General features: G+C 44.0%; 1 protein-coding gene and 1 long non-coding RNA gene across 7 annotated transcripts in view; both read left to right on the top strand.

Annotated features, from left to right (window-relative positions):
• Positions 1-584: 584 nt before the first annotated feature.
• SMURF1 (SMAD specific E3 ubiquitin protein ligase 1) overlaps positions 585-13,918 on the top strand; it is a 109,365-nt gene continuing 96,031 nt past the window's right edge. For 2 of the 6 annotated variants that reach the window (XM_045048099.1, XM_019820434.3), the window contains exon 1: positions 2,150-2,579. In XM_045048099.1, the coding sequence (XP_044904034.1) occupies positions 2,474-2,579 (106 nt within the window). In that variant the 5' untranslated portion in view covers positions 2,150-2,473. Of the gene's footprint in view, positions 935-2,009; positions 2,091-2,149; positions 2,580-13,918 lie in introns of those variants that run through there. The other 4 variants (XM_045048097.1, XM_045048098.1, XM_023246790.2 and 1 more) reach the window with 4 other exon arrangements.
• Positions 2,589-12,269, top strand: LOC123382640. The gene is made up of 2 exons (XR_006591302.1): positions 2,589-5,304; positions 10,484-12,269. It is a non-coding gene; the product is annotated as an uncharacterized LOC123382640 (long non-coding RNA).

The following is a 13,918-nucleotide window of genomic DNA, read 5'->3' as shown; positions in this document are numbered from 1 at the left end:
GCGCACTAGTTGCACAGAACACACCTAGGGGACTGTGTCTTTGAGAAATCTCTCCGTTGAAAGTGCATTATTTAAAAGCCCTTTGCTCAAAAAAAAGTGTTGCATGACTATTTGTGCAAGGTGCTTGGTGTAGTGACAGGCCACGGTTTCACGTAATCCTCTTTTCAATAGCTATCGGGGGCCCCGAGGCTTGAGACACAGACCTGGAAAATCAATTCCGTCCGCATCTGCAAACCCGTTCCCTCGGAGAATGTGGCGAAGACCGAGGGTAACGGCTCGCGGGCCCAGGCGGACCCGGTTCCTCTTTCCGCGGGCCTCCAAGGCGCGCTCGACTCCCAAGTCCCGAACGCCTTCGCTCATCTCCCAGCGGGAAGACGCGGGAAGCCGGGGGCCCCGGCTCCCAGAGCCCGCGCGCCCGAGGCTGGGCCGGCGACGTAGCCCCGCAGCGCGCCCCGCCCCGGCGTGTCCGCGGGCGCGCGCACGCACGCAGGCGCGGGGGCGCACGGCGCGGGCGCGCGCAGGGCCGGGCCGGCACGGCGGCGGGAGCGCGCGCGGCTCCGGGAGGCGGCGGCGGCGGCGGAAGCGGCGAGGGCGGCGGGCGTCCGGCTCTGAGGAGGTGGTGGTGGTGGCGGCGGAGGCGGCTTCGGACTGGGCTCGGCTGGGAGCGAGCGAGGGTCGGGGGCGCCGGGTCGAGCGCGGATCCCCCGGCTCGACCATCCTCCCGCCGCCCGGACGCCTGGGCCGCGGAGTTTGTGTCCCGGCTCGGACCCCGGCGCCCAGCCCGGAGCCGTAACCTTGAGGCGGCGGCGGCGGGGCCGGGCCGGGCCGGGCCGGGGGGCGGCGGCGCTGGATCCGCGGCTGCCCGATCGTTGGCGGGAGATGTCGAACCCCGGGACGCGCAGGAACGGCTCCAGCATCAAGATCCGTCTGACAGGTACGGCCGGTGGGAGGCCCACCCGCCCCCCCCCCCGCTCCCCCGACGCCCCCTGGCGCCCCGCACGGCCCCCCAGCAGCCCCGGAATTTCCCGCAGAGCGCCCCGGTGGAGTGGCCCTCCCCCACGCCGGCCGTTGTCCCAGGACCTCGTCACCCCCCTCGGCGAGTGCCCCTCGCTCCTCGCTCCCGGCCCCGCCCCCTCGCTGCTCCCGGCCCCGCCCCCTCGCTTCTCACCCCGATTCCCCCCCGCGGCCCTCTCGCTTTCCTCCTCCTTCCCCCACCTGCCCCTTCGCTTCTCCCCTCCTGCTTTCACCCCTCCACCCCGGTCGCCCCCCTCCCTCATCCCCGCCTTGTCCCCTCGGTTCTCCCTCTCGTGGCCCCGCCCCTACTCCTCATCTCCCCCCCCCCCCTTTCCTACCCCTCGCTTTCTTCCCTCTCCCCTTACCTGCCTCCTCGCTTTTCCCTCCAGGCCCCGCCCCTTGCTCTCGGTCCCGCCCCTCGCTTCTCACCACCTTCCCGTCGTCTCCCGCTCCCCAGTCTGCCCTCGGACGTGCCCCCTGGCTTCTCCCTCCTGCCCCCGGCTCTCGCCCCCTCCCCCACACTCTGTACCTTCCTCCCGCTACCACCCCCCCACCTGCCCCCCGGCTTCTCCCCCCCGGCCCCGCCCCTTTATTCTCCCTTGGCCGGGCTCCCTTACTTTCCCCCTAAGCCCCGCCCCTCATTTTCTACCTAGTCCCTCCCTTGCTTATCTCCCGGCCCCGCCCCCTTGCTTCTGTCTCGCTGCCTCCACCCTTTCCTTCAGCCTCGAATTCCTCAGTCCTATCTCGTGGCTTCTCCCCGTCCTGTTCTCCTCACTTCCCCGCTGGTCCAGACCTCTTCGGTCTGCTCCACTTCCTTTCTCCCTCAGGCCAGGCCACTATCCACTCCTGACCGTGCTTCTTCAATTCTTTCCTTCTCTGCATTGCACTTTGCCGTCACCGCCCCCCCCCTCCCCCAGCATCCTTGAGCCCTGCCGAGGCGCTGAGGGACCCCCGCCCCGCCCCCCGCTGGAGGCTCTGGCAGCTGCACTAACGCAGGCTCCTTGATTCGCTCCCGTTTCGTCTTTTCAATGAAATGCCCGTGTCTCCTAGGAGCCTCTGTAGTGCCACCTTCAAGGGTGAGCGCGAGGCTCTGCGGGCCGGCGACGCGCGGGTTTGGAGGAGTGTGGACGCGAGCTGTCTGCGGGAGGCGCCCCTCGCTAGCGGGCCCCGGAGATCCCGGGCCGGTCTGCGCCCTCGCCCGCCCCTTCTCGGTGTCCTCAGGGCTTAGGGCGCCGCGGCCGCGCCTCCCAGCTCAAATTCACACCTGAGGCGGGATTGTAGGGCTGCAGATGCGGTTCTGCTGCGGGACTTTCCGAACTCGAATATTTCCAGCCCTGGAAAGGAAATAAAAAGTTCAGGCTAATTCCTGACGGGGGCTTTCCCCTGGATTTTTCTGTTCGGTGGCCCGTGTGGTGAGGACTCCGAAGTCAGAGTCTGGTCAGATCCTTTCACAGACAGAATGAGCATTTTGGACACTTTATCGCAGATGCGTAACACTAATTCGTCGGTAAAATCCATGAAAACAACAATGGGTGATTGTTTAAAAACTAAAGTTTCCTTTGAAGGTACATGGTTGTTGCATGATTTTTTGTTTGTTTCGAGAGAAGAGTTATAATTTTTTTTTTTTTTTGTATAAAGAGGTCACATTAGGTTATGATGAGATGATATGTTCAGATCAGATGATTTGGACCCAAATCCAGACCCTGGTTTTGTGGAGTGACAGCCATATATTCCAGGGATCTTTGCTTCTGGAGAAACATCATCCTTTATTCCAGGACTTGTAGGAAACACTTCTCACTATGGAGATACAATGTATAACATTGTTATTTTTATGGTTACATGAAAGCCATGTTTTTGACTTTGTGATGCTTGTAAAACTTTAATTACTGACAACTTTAATTTGATTCTCATTTACAGTGTAAACTGTAATTGACATCAGATTGGTTTCATTTTGCTAAAAGCAGAAGTAACTGACTTCATGAGTTTTGGTAGAAATATGATTAATGTTTCACAAGGAATAGGTTCTAATGAGAGTGTGTCAGGTGTAATATATATATTAATCAAGACTAATTGGCAGGTCTGGGCCTTTCCTGTGTGAAGGGGGTGGGGGGGACTTGGTTTGTCCTCCCAAATTATTTTTGGATTCAGAAATTTAGGTGCCACAAGAAGTAGAAATGCTTTGGAGAGTTTTGGATGGCATTTGATATTGAAGGATCAGGTAAAGGGTGTTGTTTCCAAACCACCTTTTCCCTTCACCCCTGGTGATGTTATTGGTGGTCTGAGATGACCTGTGAGTGTGGTCATCCCCGCAACAGGATGGAGAGTTGAGTGGTCATTGTAGACCCACGTGCAGTTGTCTGTTGAAAGTTCATTTATGTTGTAACGTTGGAACCAGATATTTCGTTGAAGCGGGGTGGTTTTGGCCTCATCTTCAAGCTTTCAGGGGCAGTTTGAACTCCCTTCACTTCTGGCCTGTTGGATAGCCATCTTTTAAAAGTTGTATGGTTTTGTTACAGGTTTCAGAGTTTATTTCTACCTGTGATATTTGAAAAAAATATTTTTAAAAATGAGGGACATTCTAACCAGTCAGTAATACCACACAGAGCATAATTCAAGGTGACATCTGATGGCATGGGAGTTCTAAAGAGCATTTAGAACTTTGGGGTCCACAGTTGTATTTGGTGATGAAGAGAGCATTGGATTTAGAATTAAGAGACTTGAGGGGCACCTGGGTCGGTTCAGTGGGTTGAGTGTCTCACTCTGGATCTCAGCTTGGGTCTTGATTTCAGGGTCGTGAGTTCAAGCCCCACATTGGGCTCCGTGGTGGACGTGAAGCCTGCTTAGGGTAAAAAAGACTTGATTTTGTTCAGCTCTATCCTAAACTGCATGATATGGAACAAATTATGTGACCTTTTGGGGTCTCAGTTTCATCATATAAAATGAGATTTCAACTTAAAAATTTTATTTAAATGTTTATTTGGAGAGAGAGATTTAGAGAGTGAGCGGGGAAGGGACAGAGAGAGAGAATCCCAAGCAGGCTCTGTGCTAACAGCTGAGCTCGAACTCACGAGCCATGAGATTGTGACCTGAGCCAAAATCAAGAGTCCAACCGCTTTACTGACTGAGCCACCCAGATGCCCCGAGATTTCAACTTTATTCTAACATCTTTGAGTCTCCATTTGGCTACCTACTTATTCTAAATTATGTTGGGTACTTATGCTTTGTGTTATTAAATCTCAATGCTGACATTCAGAAATTTGTGTTAAAACACAGCTCTTATGTTTAATTTATGCTAAGCATTAATTCTGTGTATTGATTATGATATATTTTTTTTCTTCCTCTGGAGCCCTTTCAGCTTTTGAAAACTGTTGAGTGGTATATGGAGCTGCTTTGGAAGCCTGGCCTATGTAGTAGAAGAATATTTGAGTCTTTATATTTAAAAGAATTTAACTTTAATGAATGTCTTTGTGATGTTTTAACAGGAAAATAGTTTTTAAATAGTTTCAGTAGGTTTGGGGCATAATATGTGCAAAATCAAAGTGATCTTAACATTATCTTGCAGACATTTAGAGTTCACTGGCAAATCAAACACTTCGGAAACGGTTTTAAGTTCAAGCAGGATTTGCAAAAACTTTTGTTTCTTATGTGGTACACAAATGAATCCCAGATACATTATTTAGGCCACTTTGGGTAAAAGAATGGAATTTTGGGCTCTAAGGGTTCCACAGTGCTCTTCAAGCAAATTAAATTTTATTCCAATGTTAACCAGTTAGTTGAAATAGCAAATGCCTAAACTTTTTTGGGTATTTAGGCCTTGAAACACTCTCAGACCTCCTTGTGTTTTTATATCTTTTGAAGCGTGACTGCGTGTTGCAAAGAGAAAAATTCTAATTCCAAGTAGAGAGAAGGGAAGAGGCCTTCCTTGATAGCATATGGAAATGGAGGCTATTTTTAAAGTTGTAGCACATGGAAAGTAAGGCCGACTTGGGGTTTGGCGTCCAGATGATGCGACTTGGAGAGAAACAGTTGTAGTAATAACTGTTAATAACTGTAATTGATCAATAACAGGTGGTCTAATTGATTTGAAATAGTTCTGTTTCTCTTAAAGGTTAAGAAGGCTGTTAAGAGAGTTCCCTTTATTGGTTTATGGCAGCAGAGAACCTCGCTTATGTAAGGCAGGCAACACTTTGGTTTTTAACGACGAAACCGGGATAAGCTGGCATAAGTCATCAGTGTTTAGCCCTGAGCTGCTTCTGAGTTTTCCTCGGGCTCAGCCTCAGATTTATGAAGGTACTGTGAAGGCACTTCTTTGGCTGGATTAATGCTGGTTAAGGGTGTGGGATGTGCTACCCCAAGTAACTATTGCAAAAGTTAAGCTTCAGTTTTACTTGAAAAGGAATCACATTCTGCCAAATATAGGTTGTATTTGTGATTTGACCACATTGGAGAGGTCTTAAGAAAAACCTTTTTTTCCCCCTCAAATCCGTTTTTTAAAACTTCTTGACCCCCTAACTGACCTGAGAGATGAAATACCTTGTACACTTTATTTCTGTCTATAGCTCGATAGTAATTGTAGTGATATCCAACTAGAATTTTTGACTTCAAGTCTAATTATTTCAGTTCACAACTCCTATTTCTGCAACCATAAAAGTGGTGTCTGAACTTTGAGTTTTTCCTTCTAGTCCCCAAATTTTCATTTTCTCTGTTTGGTCGAATTGTCGGGTTCTGGAGTGTTGTGCTGTGTGTAAGGGGAGGTTCTGGGGGCTGAGTCACTTGGGAAGAAAGTATTTCCTCACGAATTAAAAAAAAAAAAGACTGACCCATAATATTTCAACATCAGCTCAATGATCCACTTAACTAAACTGGCTGTTTTGTAACATGTTTGTGGACACTGGTTAAAAGTTAAAGTAGCTGAATTGTGCATTTTATTGAGTGCCAAGAGCAAAAGGGAAGTTCAAAAACCTTCGGAAATAGATGAAATAATTTAGTATCCTGGCAGTGCTCTGATTCTCTGGTTGAGAAACCCTAATTTTTAGGATTCTTACTTGGATCAAATTGTTGTAATTTCAAACCGTTTTAGAGGTTAAATATTTTTAAACCAGTAGAGAATTAAAAATATGTGGTTATTTATTTATTTTATTTTTGTCACTGAACAATCTAAGTGACTGGTTTGCTTGTTGTTCTGTAAGTGAATGTTATTGAGAGACAACCCCTAACTTAAATTGGCTTGTCATCCACCTCATTCTAGCTGACCACGTCCCTAAGGCATGCTACTTAAAGATGAGCTGGAAAGCTCTGTTGAAAACACACACACACACACACACACACACACACACACACACACACACACACAAGCACCTAGCCATGTGGACTGGAAATATCTTCTTTTTAAAATTTAGAATTACTGTTGTGTCTATAGATGCAATGTAATCCATTTGGATATTTAAACTAAGTGGAATGTTGTTTCCATGCTTCCGGATTAAAGTGGGGGGAGCTCTTTTATTGTTTTAAAACAAGGCTTAAATAATGTACAATCAATGCGCCTGGTGACGCGCCCCACTCTCATTCCAGCTGTGTTCACCTCCATTGCAGCTGAAAGGAATTCTAATTGGCTGAGGAATGTCAGCAACATCGTGTATCACTGAGCATGAACCTATTTTGCCGGCTGCTGGGTGATGCATTTCAGATGTTTTCAGCTCCCGAGTCCAACTTGGAGGTTGCTTTCAGGAGTCTGGAAGAGAACGTTGTGAGGCTGCGGGATGTAGACAGCGGCCTGCGTTTTTCTTTGTACGTTGGGCATTCGCTAGATTCTCTAAAGGCCACGCACAGTACTTTCTTGTGGCTTAAACACTGACTCGGGGAGTCAGAAGGTCTGAATTTGATTTTTAACTCACAGAAGTGAAGAAAGGGGGTGGGTGGAATTACAATCTTTTAGCCTCCGTTCGCCTGTCTGTGATGCAAGATACCTGCCTTTGCATGTTGCACAAGGACTTGATGCGGATTAAATATTTTGATGCGTAGTTATGGATTATTTATAGGGTAGCCTGGTGTAAATAGAGGGCCATAGGTTCCTGTTATTTCTTACTCCCAAATAATTATGTCAGTGCTAACACTAATGGTATGCTTTGACACTGAAGAAAATCTATAAAACCTATTGATAAACGTGAAAAGTAATACTCAAGAACAAATTGTTAAATTCTCTATGCATTCAGAAAGTTCCCTGGAGAAATAGCATTAGTTGCCTAAGCCAGCCTCGTCTTTAATTGTGAAACCTTGGAAGCATTCCCATTAAAATCGGGAACAATACAGGGATGTGCTCTGTCAAAATTGTTATTAACTAGAGAAAGACAGCAGAAAGCAAAATTGCTATTATTTGTTTTAGAAGTCCAAAAGAATCAGCTGATAAACAATTATAAGCAATTAAAAAGACTTAAGTAGTTGGATAGAAAATTTCTCCATGAGAAAAAAAATGGATAGAAGTTTATATGCAGAGACAACCTAGGAAAAATAATTTGCAGTCTATATGAAAATGAAAGTCTAGCTTCCTTAATATATAAAGAGCTTTCAAAATCAATTAGAAAAAGGCCAATAACCTATTTGCAAAGAATACAAACACTTCAGAAAAGACAGAGAATGGGTTTCAAACATGGGAAAAGATACCCAGCCCTACATACCAAACAAAATACCAGTTGAAACTGGGAGTGAAACAGTTTTTCACTAAGCAGATTGACAGAGACCAAAGAATTTGAAAATTTGTTATGATGACAAAGGTGTGGAAAAGTGGAAGCTCTTTTCCATTGTTGGCTGAGAATGTAAATTGATACAATAGAGTAAGGACAGCAGCTTGGTACTGTCAGATAATAAATGTCTATGCCTTTGATTGACCAATTTTGCCTCCGGGAATTTTTCTTACAGATATATGCAAGGGGCGCCTGGCTGGCTCAGAAGAGCATGAGACTCTTGATCTTGGGGTCACGAGTTTGAGCCCCACATTGGGTATAGAGATCACTTAAAAATGAATAAGTAAATAAGTTAAAAAAACATCTATGCAAAATCATTGCAGCATTGTTTGAGACTAGGAGAGAAAACAACCTAAATGTGCCATTAATAGAGCACTAGTTAAATCAATTATGTTATATACCCAAGGATGTGTAGCTGTTTAACAGAATAAGATTGTGCTTATAAGATTCTGATACAAAGCACTTTCTAAGACACATTATTGTGTGGGGGAAAAAGATTCAGAGGAGTGAATGTTGTAATACTATTTGAGTAATAAATAAAAAATAAAAGGGGAAATTTATTGACCTATTTGTATAGGGTATCACTGCAAGGGTACTGCTGAAAATACTGATTGTGATTGTCCCTGGGGGAGAACCAGGGCCTGAGGATCTGGGTGAGAGGGACATGTTTTCACTGTATTCCTTTTGTACTGTTTGGTCTCTCCCTTCTTTCCTCTTGAGAATAGATTGCTTTTCAACAATTAAAAATGTTGAAAACAAAAAAGAATCTACAGCTCTTAACAGTCTCTTAGGGCAACTAGTACATTGGTTGAAATTGTTTTCAAATGCAGGTGTTCTGAAAATTCAAAATAATTGTGTCAAATATATTTTAAAAGGCTAAAATAGTGTCTAAAGGCATATAGCCATGCTTATATGTATTTCTTCACAGGAAGATTCCTGGGTTCTGGAGAGTGAAAAATACTCTGCATACTTTGTAGATCTGAACAAACTTTTTTCCCAGAGAATATGTTTATTCTGATACTTAAACACACACACAAACACACACACACTCACACACAAATTGTTCCAGCATGAAACTAAGTAAGCCCAAATTTTTTCCAGATTGAGAAATCTGGTCCCGAAATCAGTCTTTTTTCGTTCTTCTTTTCTTTTTGGTTTTCTTTTCTTTTCTTTCTCTTTCTTTCTCCCTCTCTCTCTCTCTCTTTAAAAATTTACCTTTTTCTTTTTTTAAGATTTTAATTTCAAATAATCTCCACACACCACGTGGGGCTCAAACTCATGACCCTGAGATCAAGAGTTACATCCCCTCCGACTGGCCAGCTGGGTGCCCCTGAGATCTACTCTCTACAGTGAGCCCTTTGAAAGATTGGGGTCTTGGTTCTAAATAACAGTGCTGGTTTATATCATTTATTTGGAATGTCATTTGGGGTTACCTCTGACCTATTTTCAGAAAATAACCTCATCCCTAAAGTGGGGACAAAAATGCTAACTTGCATAAACCAGCATCCATAACTTGGTATTTTCCCTAAATATTTATGATCAATATTTGCTTTAAACTTTTTATGGGCTTGCTTATTAATTTTAGCTGTGCCTAAAGAAGAAATAACTGACTCGATAAAAGTAGAAAAAGTTGTAACCACCTGTAATTTATTGCCTTATAGTTCTCCTAGATCTTTGGGATAAAAAGTCTAAATTTTACTGAATTGTATTTCTACATATATTACCTACAAATGATAGATTTGAGATTTGCTTGATGCTTGCTCGTACATGTCAATAATAGCAATGCCTTCTCTGTCTGCGTTTCTTCATTTCCAAAGAGTTCTCAAGTATATTTCCTCACTTGAGCCAGGCTGTCAAACCAAGCCCCAAGAGCGTTGTGTGTTTTGTTTTGTTTTGTTTTGTATGTGTTTTTATTTCTAGGTTAAAAAAGATAGCAGGCAACTTGTTTTACTCTTTAAAAACACATTTTACAGGACAGAAAAGGATACTTCCTCTTGTCCTAAATGGATAATCATACCATGTGCAGTTACGGAAGTACTCAGAAGCACACTTAATCTAAACTATAATAAATTCATATACTTTACAATAATCAGTAATCCTATGCAGGAGAAGGCCTACATGTTCTCATGGGACGTTGATTTAACTCTCCTTAGGCTTCAGTGAGGATAATCCACAAACTCACAACATTAGGTAAGGTGTTTTCTGTTTGTTTGTTTTTTTTGTAAGGTAGCCTTTTTTTTCCTCCTTGATTGTGCAGGATTGGAAAGGTGACGTTCTTGTTCCCACACACACCTAGTAGACACCTTCAACTTTACATGTCCCAGTCTTCCTGATTTTCTCCTCCCCAGAAACCTTCCTGTCCCCAGTCTTGCTCGCTTCATTAAATCCACTCAGTTGCTCAAACCCCAAACCAAGACATGTTGTCATATCCTTTGTATCTAACTCCTCAAGCCCTCTCGTTTCTGCAGCCATGGTTCATCTGGAGCGTGTCTTCTCTCTATGCCCCTTGCCTCTCTCTTAGTTCAAGCTGCGAGCATCTCTTGTTTGGACAGCTGCCTCGTGCCCTTTTCGATTTGAATGTGACTTGCATCCAAAACCATCCTGCTACAGCATCAGCTATTTCTCGATTTCCAAGATGTTAAAAGATTAACTACAAAAGCCCTCATTTTCGCTTCTTCTAAAGGGGATCTGGAAAGAGATTTGTTCACATTGTCCTTTCTCTTGGCTAGGACGGCTCCGTCACCGTCTGCTTCGGTGTTCACTGCCTCTAGCTTCAGCTCCAGGAGCATTGGTGAAGACGGCCGGTTGTCTTTGTCAGGGTCGTGGAGCTTCTCGTGGTCGGATGATTTAGGGATGGACACTGGCAAGTTGAACTGTGTACAACCACGGAGGGAGATCAGGAGACCAAACTAAAGACTACTATTTGAAAGAACCGAGAAGGGGAAATAGATAGTCTTTATGGTTCAGAGCGCGCATTACATTCTCTTGCACAGGAGCAGCCAGTTGCCTCTGGATAGCTTATGATTTTATCCCCACCCCCTTGCACGACAGCCATTCCCCAAGGCGCTCTGATCCTAGTCCACACCATCTTAGTAAGTGACATCATTGACCGGGTAGGGTGTTCGCTGAATTTTACCCTGCCTCCTTTGTTCAGCCAGTTTCACGTTTTTATTTCTGCCATGTATTTACAATACCACACTTCATGACATTGAGGGTTTTTTTATTAGTTTTTAAAAACAAGATGCTTTCAGATGTAAGTGGTTTAAACCCTAGCTTAAATTGGTTCAATAGAAAGCATTTTATTCAGTAAGTTAACTGAAAAGTCCAAAAGTAGTTTCACTGTATGACAAGGACCCAGTTTCTCTTTGGTTCTCAGTGCTGTGACCTCAGAACCATTCTTGGCTGTCTCTTTCTCTTGTGATCAAAAGATGGCTCCACATGCTCCCATAGTGATTTCCTTCTGGCTTTAACCAGCAGAGATGTTAAAAGTCCACTTTTCCAATAGTTCTTTGCTGGAGTAGAAGTCCTGGAGTTGAATCCTCTTGTTGGGTTGGCCTGATTTGGGTCATGTATCCATCTCTGAACCAGCCACTGTGGTAAGGTTGATGGGATGTGCGGGTTGGGCAGTCAGGATCCATCTTGGCATCTAGTAATGGTGTTAGTCCTACCCAGCATACAGGACTGGGACATTCTGAGGGAACAGAAAAATGGATGCTGGGAAGGCAACCAACAACCAACTAGATGATACCATTAAAAAAATGTATAATTCTGGCTTTGTGTATGCTGAACAGGAGGATGAGAAAGCTACCATTTAATGAACTTCTGAAAAATAAGTATGCCTTCTTTGTGTGAAGCAAAAGATGTATTTCTGTAAAGGTGCCAAATATTTTTGCTAAGAGTTAGGAATGGTAGCTTTATATGTAAACTTACCCCAACAAATGTTATTGTTGATTTATGTTACAGAATGTTTCTGGATTGTTGTGTTATTTGGGACTATTTCAAGTACTAAGACTTAAACAAAATTCAGGTACAGATTCTAGAAATTCTTATGTCATTTCCCTAGAGATGATAGGGTATTTTTTGAGAGGGGAAAAATGCATGTTAATTATTTGTTCATTGAATTCAGGATGAATAGAAAGAAAAAAAATTGTTCTTTATGCAAGAATATAATTTTTTATAAGGCGATTACCAACCCTTCTTTATAATAAAGTCTTTAAAATAATATCCATTGTGATACTTGGAGCCCTGCATTTTCTTTGCCATTTTCCTAAAAAACAGGGAGGGGGGCTTATAAACAGGCTTAAAAAATGGGGGGGGGGCACTCATGGCTGAGCTTTGAACCCATGTTCCAAGGAATGGTTGGCGCTCTCATCTGCAAGTTCTTTCCTCTGTGGAGCCAGCCAGGTGGGGTGGTTAGGAGCTGGGCTGGAGCCAGCCTGTGCCTTCAGATGAGTGACCTCATCTCTAAGTTTTCTCAGCTTAAAAAAAAAAAAAAAAAAAAAAGACGGTGGGAAATAGTTGGAGCCACTTTAGAGTTTATGAGTATTAAATGAAATAATCCACATGCAGTGTCTGGTACATAGTTATATGTTAGCTAATATTAATATTGTCATCTTTCAGTGAATCTAAGGTGACTTTGAAAGTCACACCATTGCCTTATGTACCACTAAAAAAGAAACACCAGTATAACACTACAGCATGATTCATTTGAAGATTTCAGAGATGTTAAAATAAGAGAAAATGTCTTCGAATCAATGGTACACGGTATTATGGCTACTCTGACTTGCAAGTCCTGGAAATTGTGTGCACACCCACAAAGTACCACAAAGTAATGCCATCTGTCTTCAGTTTAGACTGAAGACATGGTGTGATCTGAAGTTTCTCTTCGTTTTGGTGTTTGTCCTAAGCTTATGTTGGTGTTGGTCTCGTGTTGCGATATTGGTGATTTAATAATTGCTACTTCATTCTGTAGGCTTAGTAATGGATTATACAAGACCCATGATAGGCTTGGAAACTGGTGATTTGCTTTCTTCAGCACTTTAGAAAAAAATGGAGACAATGTTTTTGGAAATCATCAATAATTGGTTGGATAACACTCATCAGAGGTTCAAGGTAGCTGAAATGATAGTGCCCGGAACGTTTTAGAACAGCACAGGTTGTTGGCAGAGAGCCTGCTTAGGAAGGCGCCTTTGATACACGCAAACACATTCAGTTTGGAAGGCATAATATTGATATTTGGAAGCAATGCGTGGTATTTGATTTTCCACTAAAATTTAAATGTGGAAGCACATTGTAGAGTTTGAGCGGTAGTCACAGGCTCTTTAAGTACCAACTTGGTGCAGTAAAAAGTTGCTATGTGATATGCTACGCTGGAATTTAGAGTAAAATCTATGAGGATAGCACATAGCCTCGATAGCGTGCTGTTTCTCTTGGAGCCTGATATTTCGGGTGTTGTGACGGGAGCAGTGTAAGCCTGTTCTGGCTCGCTCTCTCTCTCTCTCTCTCTCTCTCTCTCTCTCTCTCTCTCTCTTTTTAGGTCTATTTTTGATATTAACTTTGAAATGAATCACGGAAGTCTTTTTGGAGACTTGTCATACCTGTTTACTTATTGCATTATTTATGGCTTACTTCACGAACTGAATGTCAGTGGGGTTCCACTTTTGTTCACGACAATTGCAGGAGAGGAGCAGATGTGCCGATGGCTTACCTCGAGCCTCGTCATAAGCCCCAGAGGCTGTCCTCAGGCACATCTGGCACATGAAGTATTTAAATAGTATTTGAGGGTGTTGGTGATGATTTTGGAAAAGACTCACTCTGCACATTCCATAATTTCATGCGTTCTGAGACAACAGTGTGTGTTTTCTTTTTGGAAACCCAGGTTTGGCTTCTGGATTTTGTCTAGGGTTCAGCCTAACGGTAGGGGAAAAAAAGTTTTTATGTTTTATTTCAGACAAGGAGTTTGACTTTAGGAAATGGTACCTCTGTTGAAATACCAAGAAAAAATATTTCCAAAAGGAAACAGTTTATCAATGTCGGCACTTTTCTTATCACCTGTACAGTAGCGATGTTTATGTTTAGAATAGACAGGAGCCAGTCAAAATCTCTCAGCAAGGCTTTGCAAAAGGGTATGATGATGTCGGTGTTACTCCAGGTGTTTAATTTCA

This window comes from Felis catus, chromosome E3 (genome assembly GCF_018350175.1).
Source record: "Felis catus isolate Fca126 chromosome E3, F.catus_Fca126_mat1.0, whole genome shotgun sequence".
Classification (NCBI taxonomy): domain Eukaryota; kingdom Metazoa; phylum Chordata; class Mammalia; order Carnivora; family Felidae; genus Felis; species Felis catus.
This window is presented reverse-complemented; position numbering and strand designations above follow the sequence as displayed.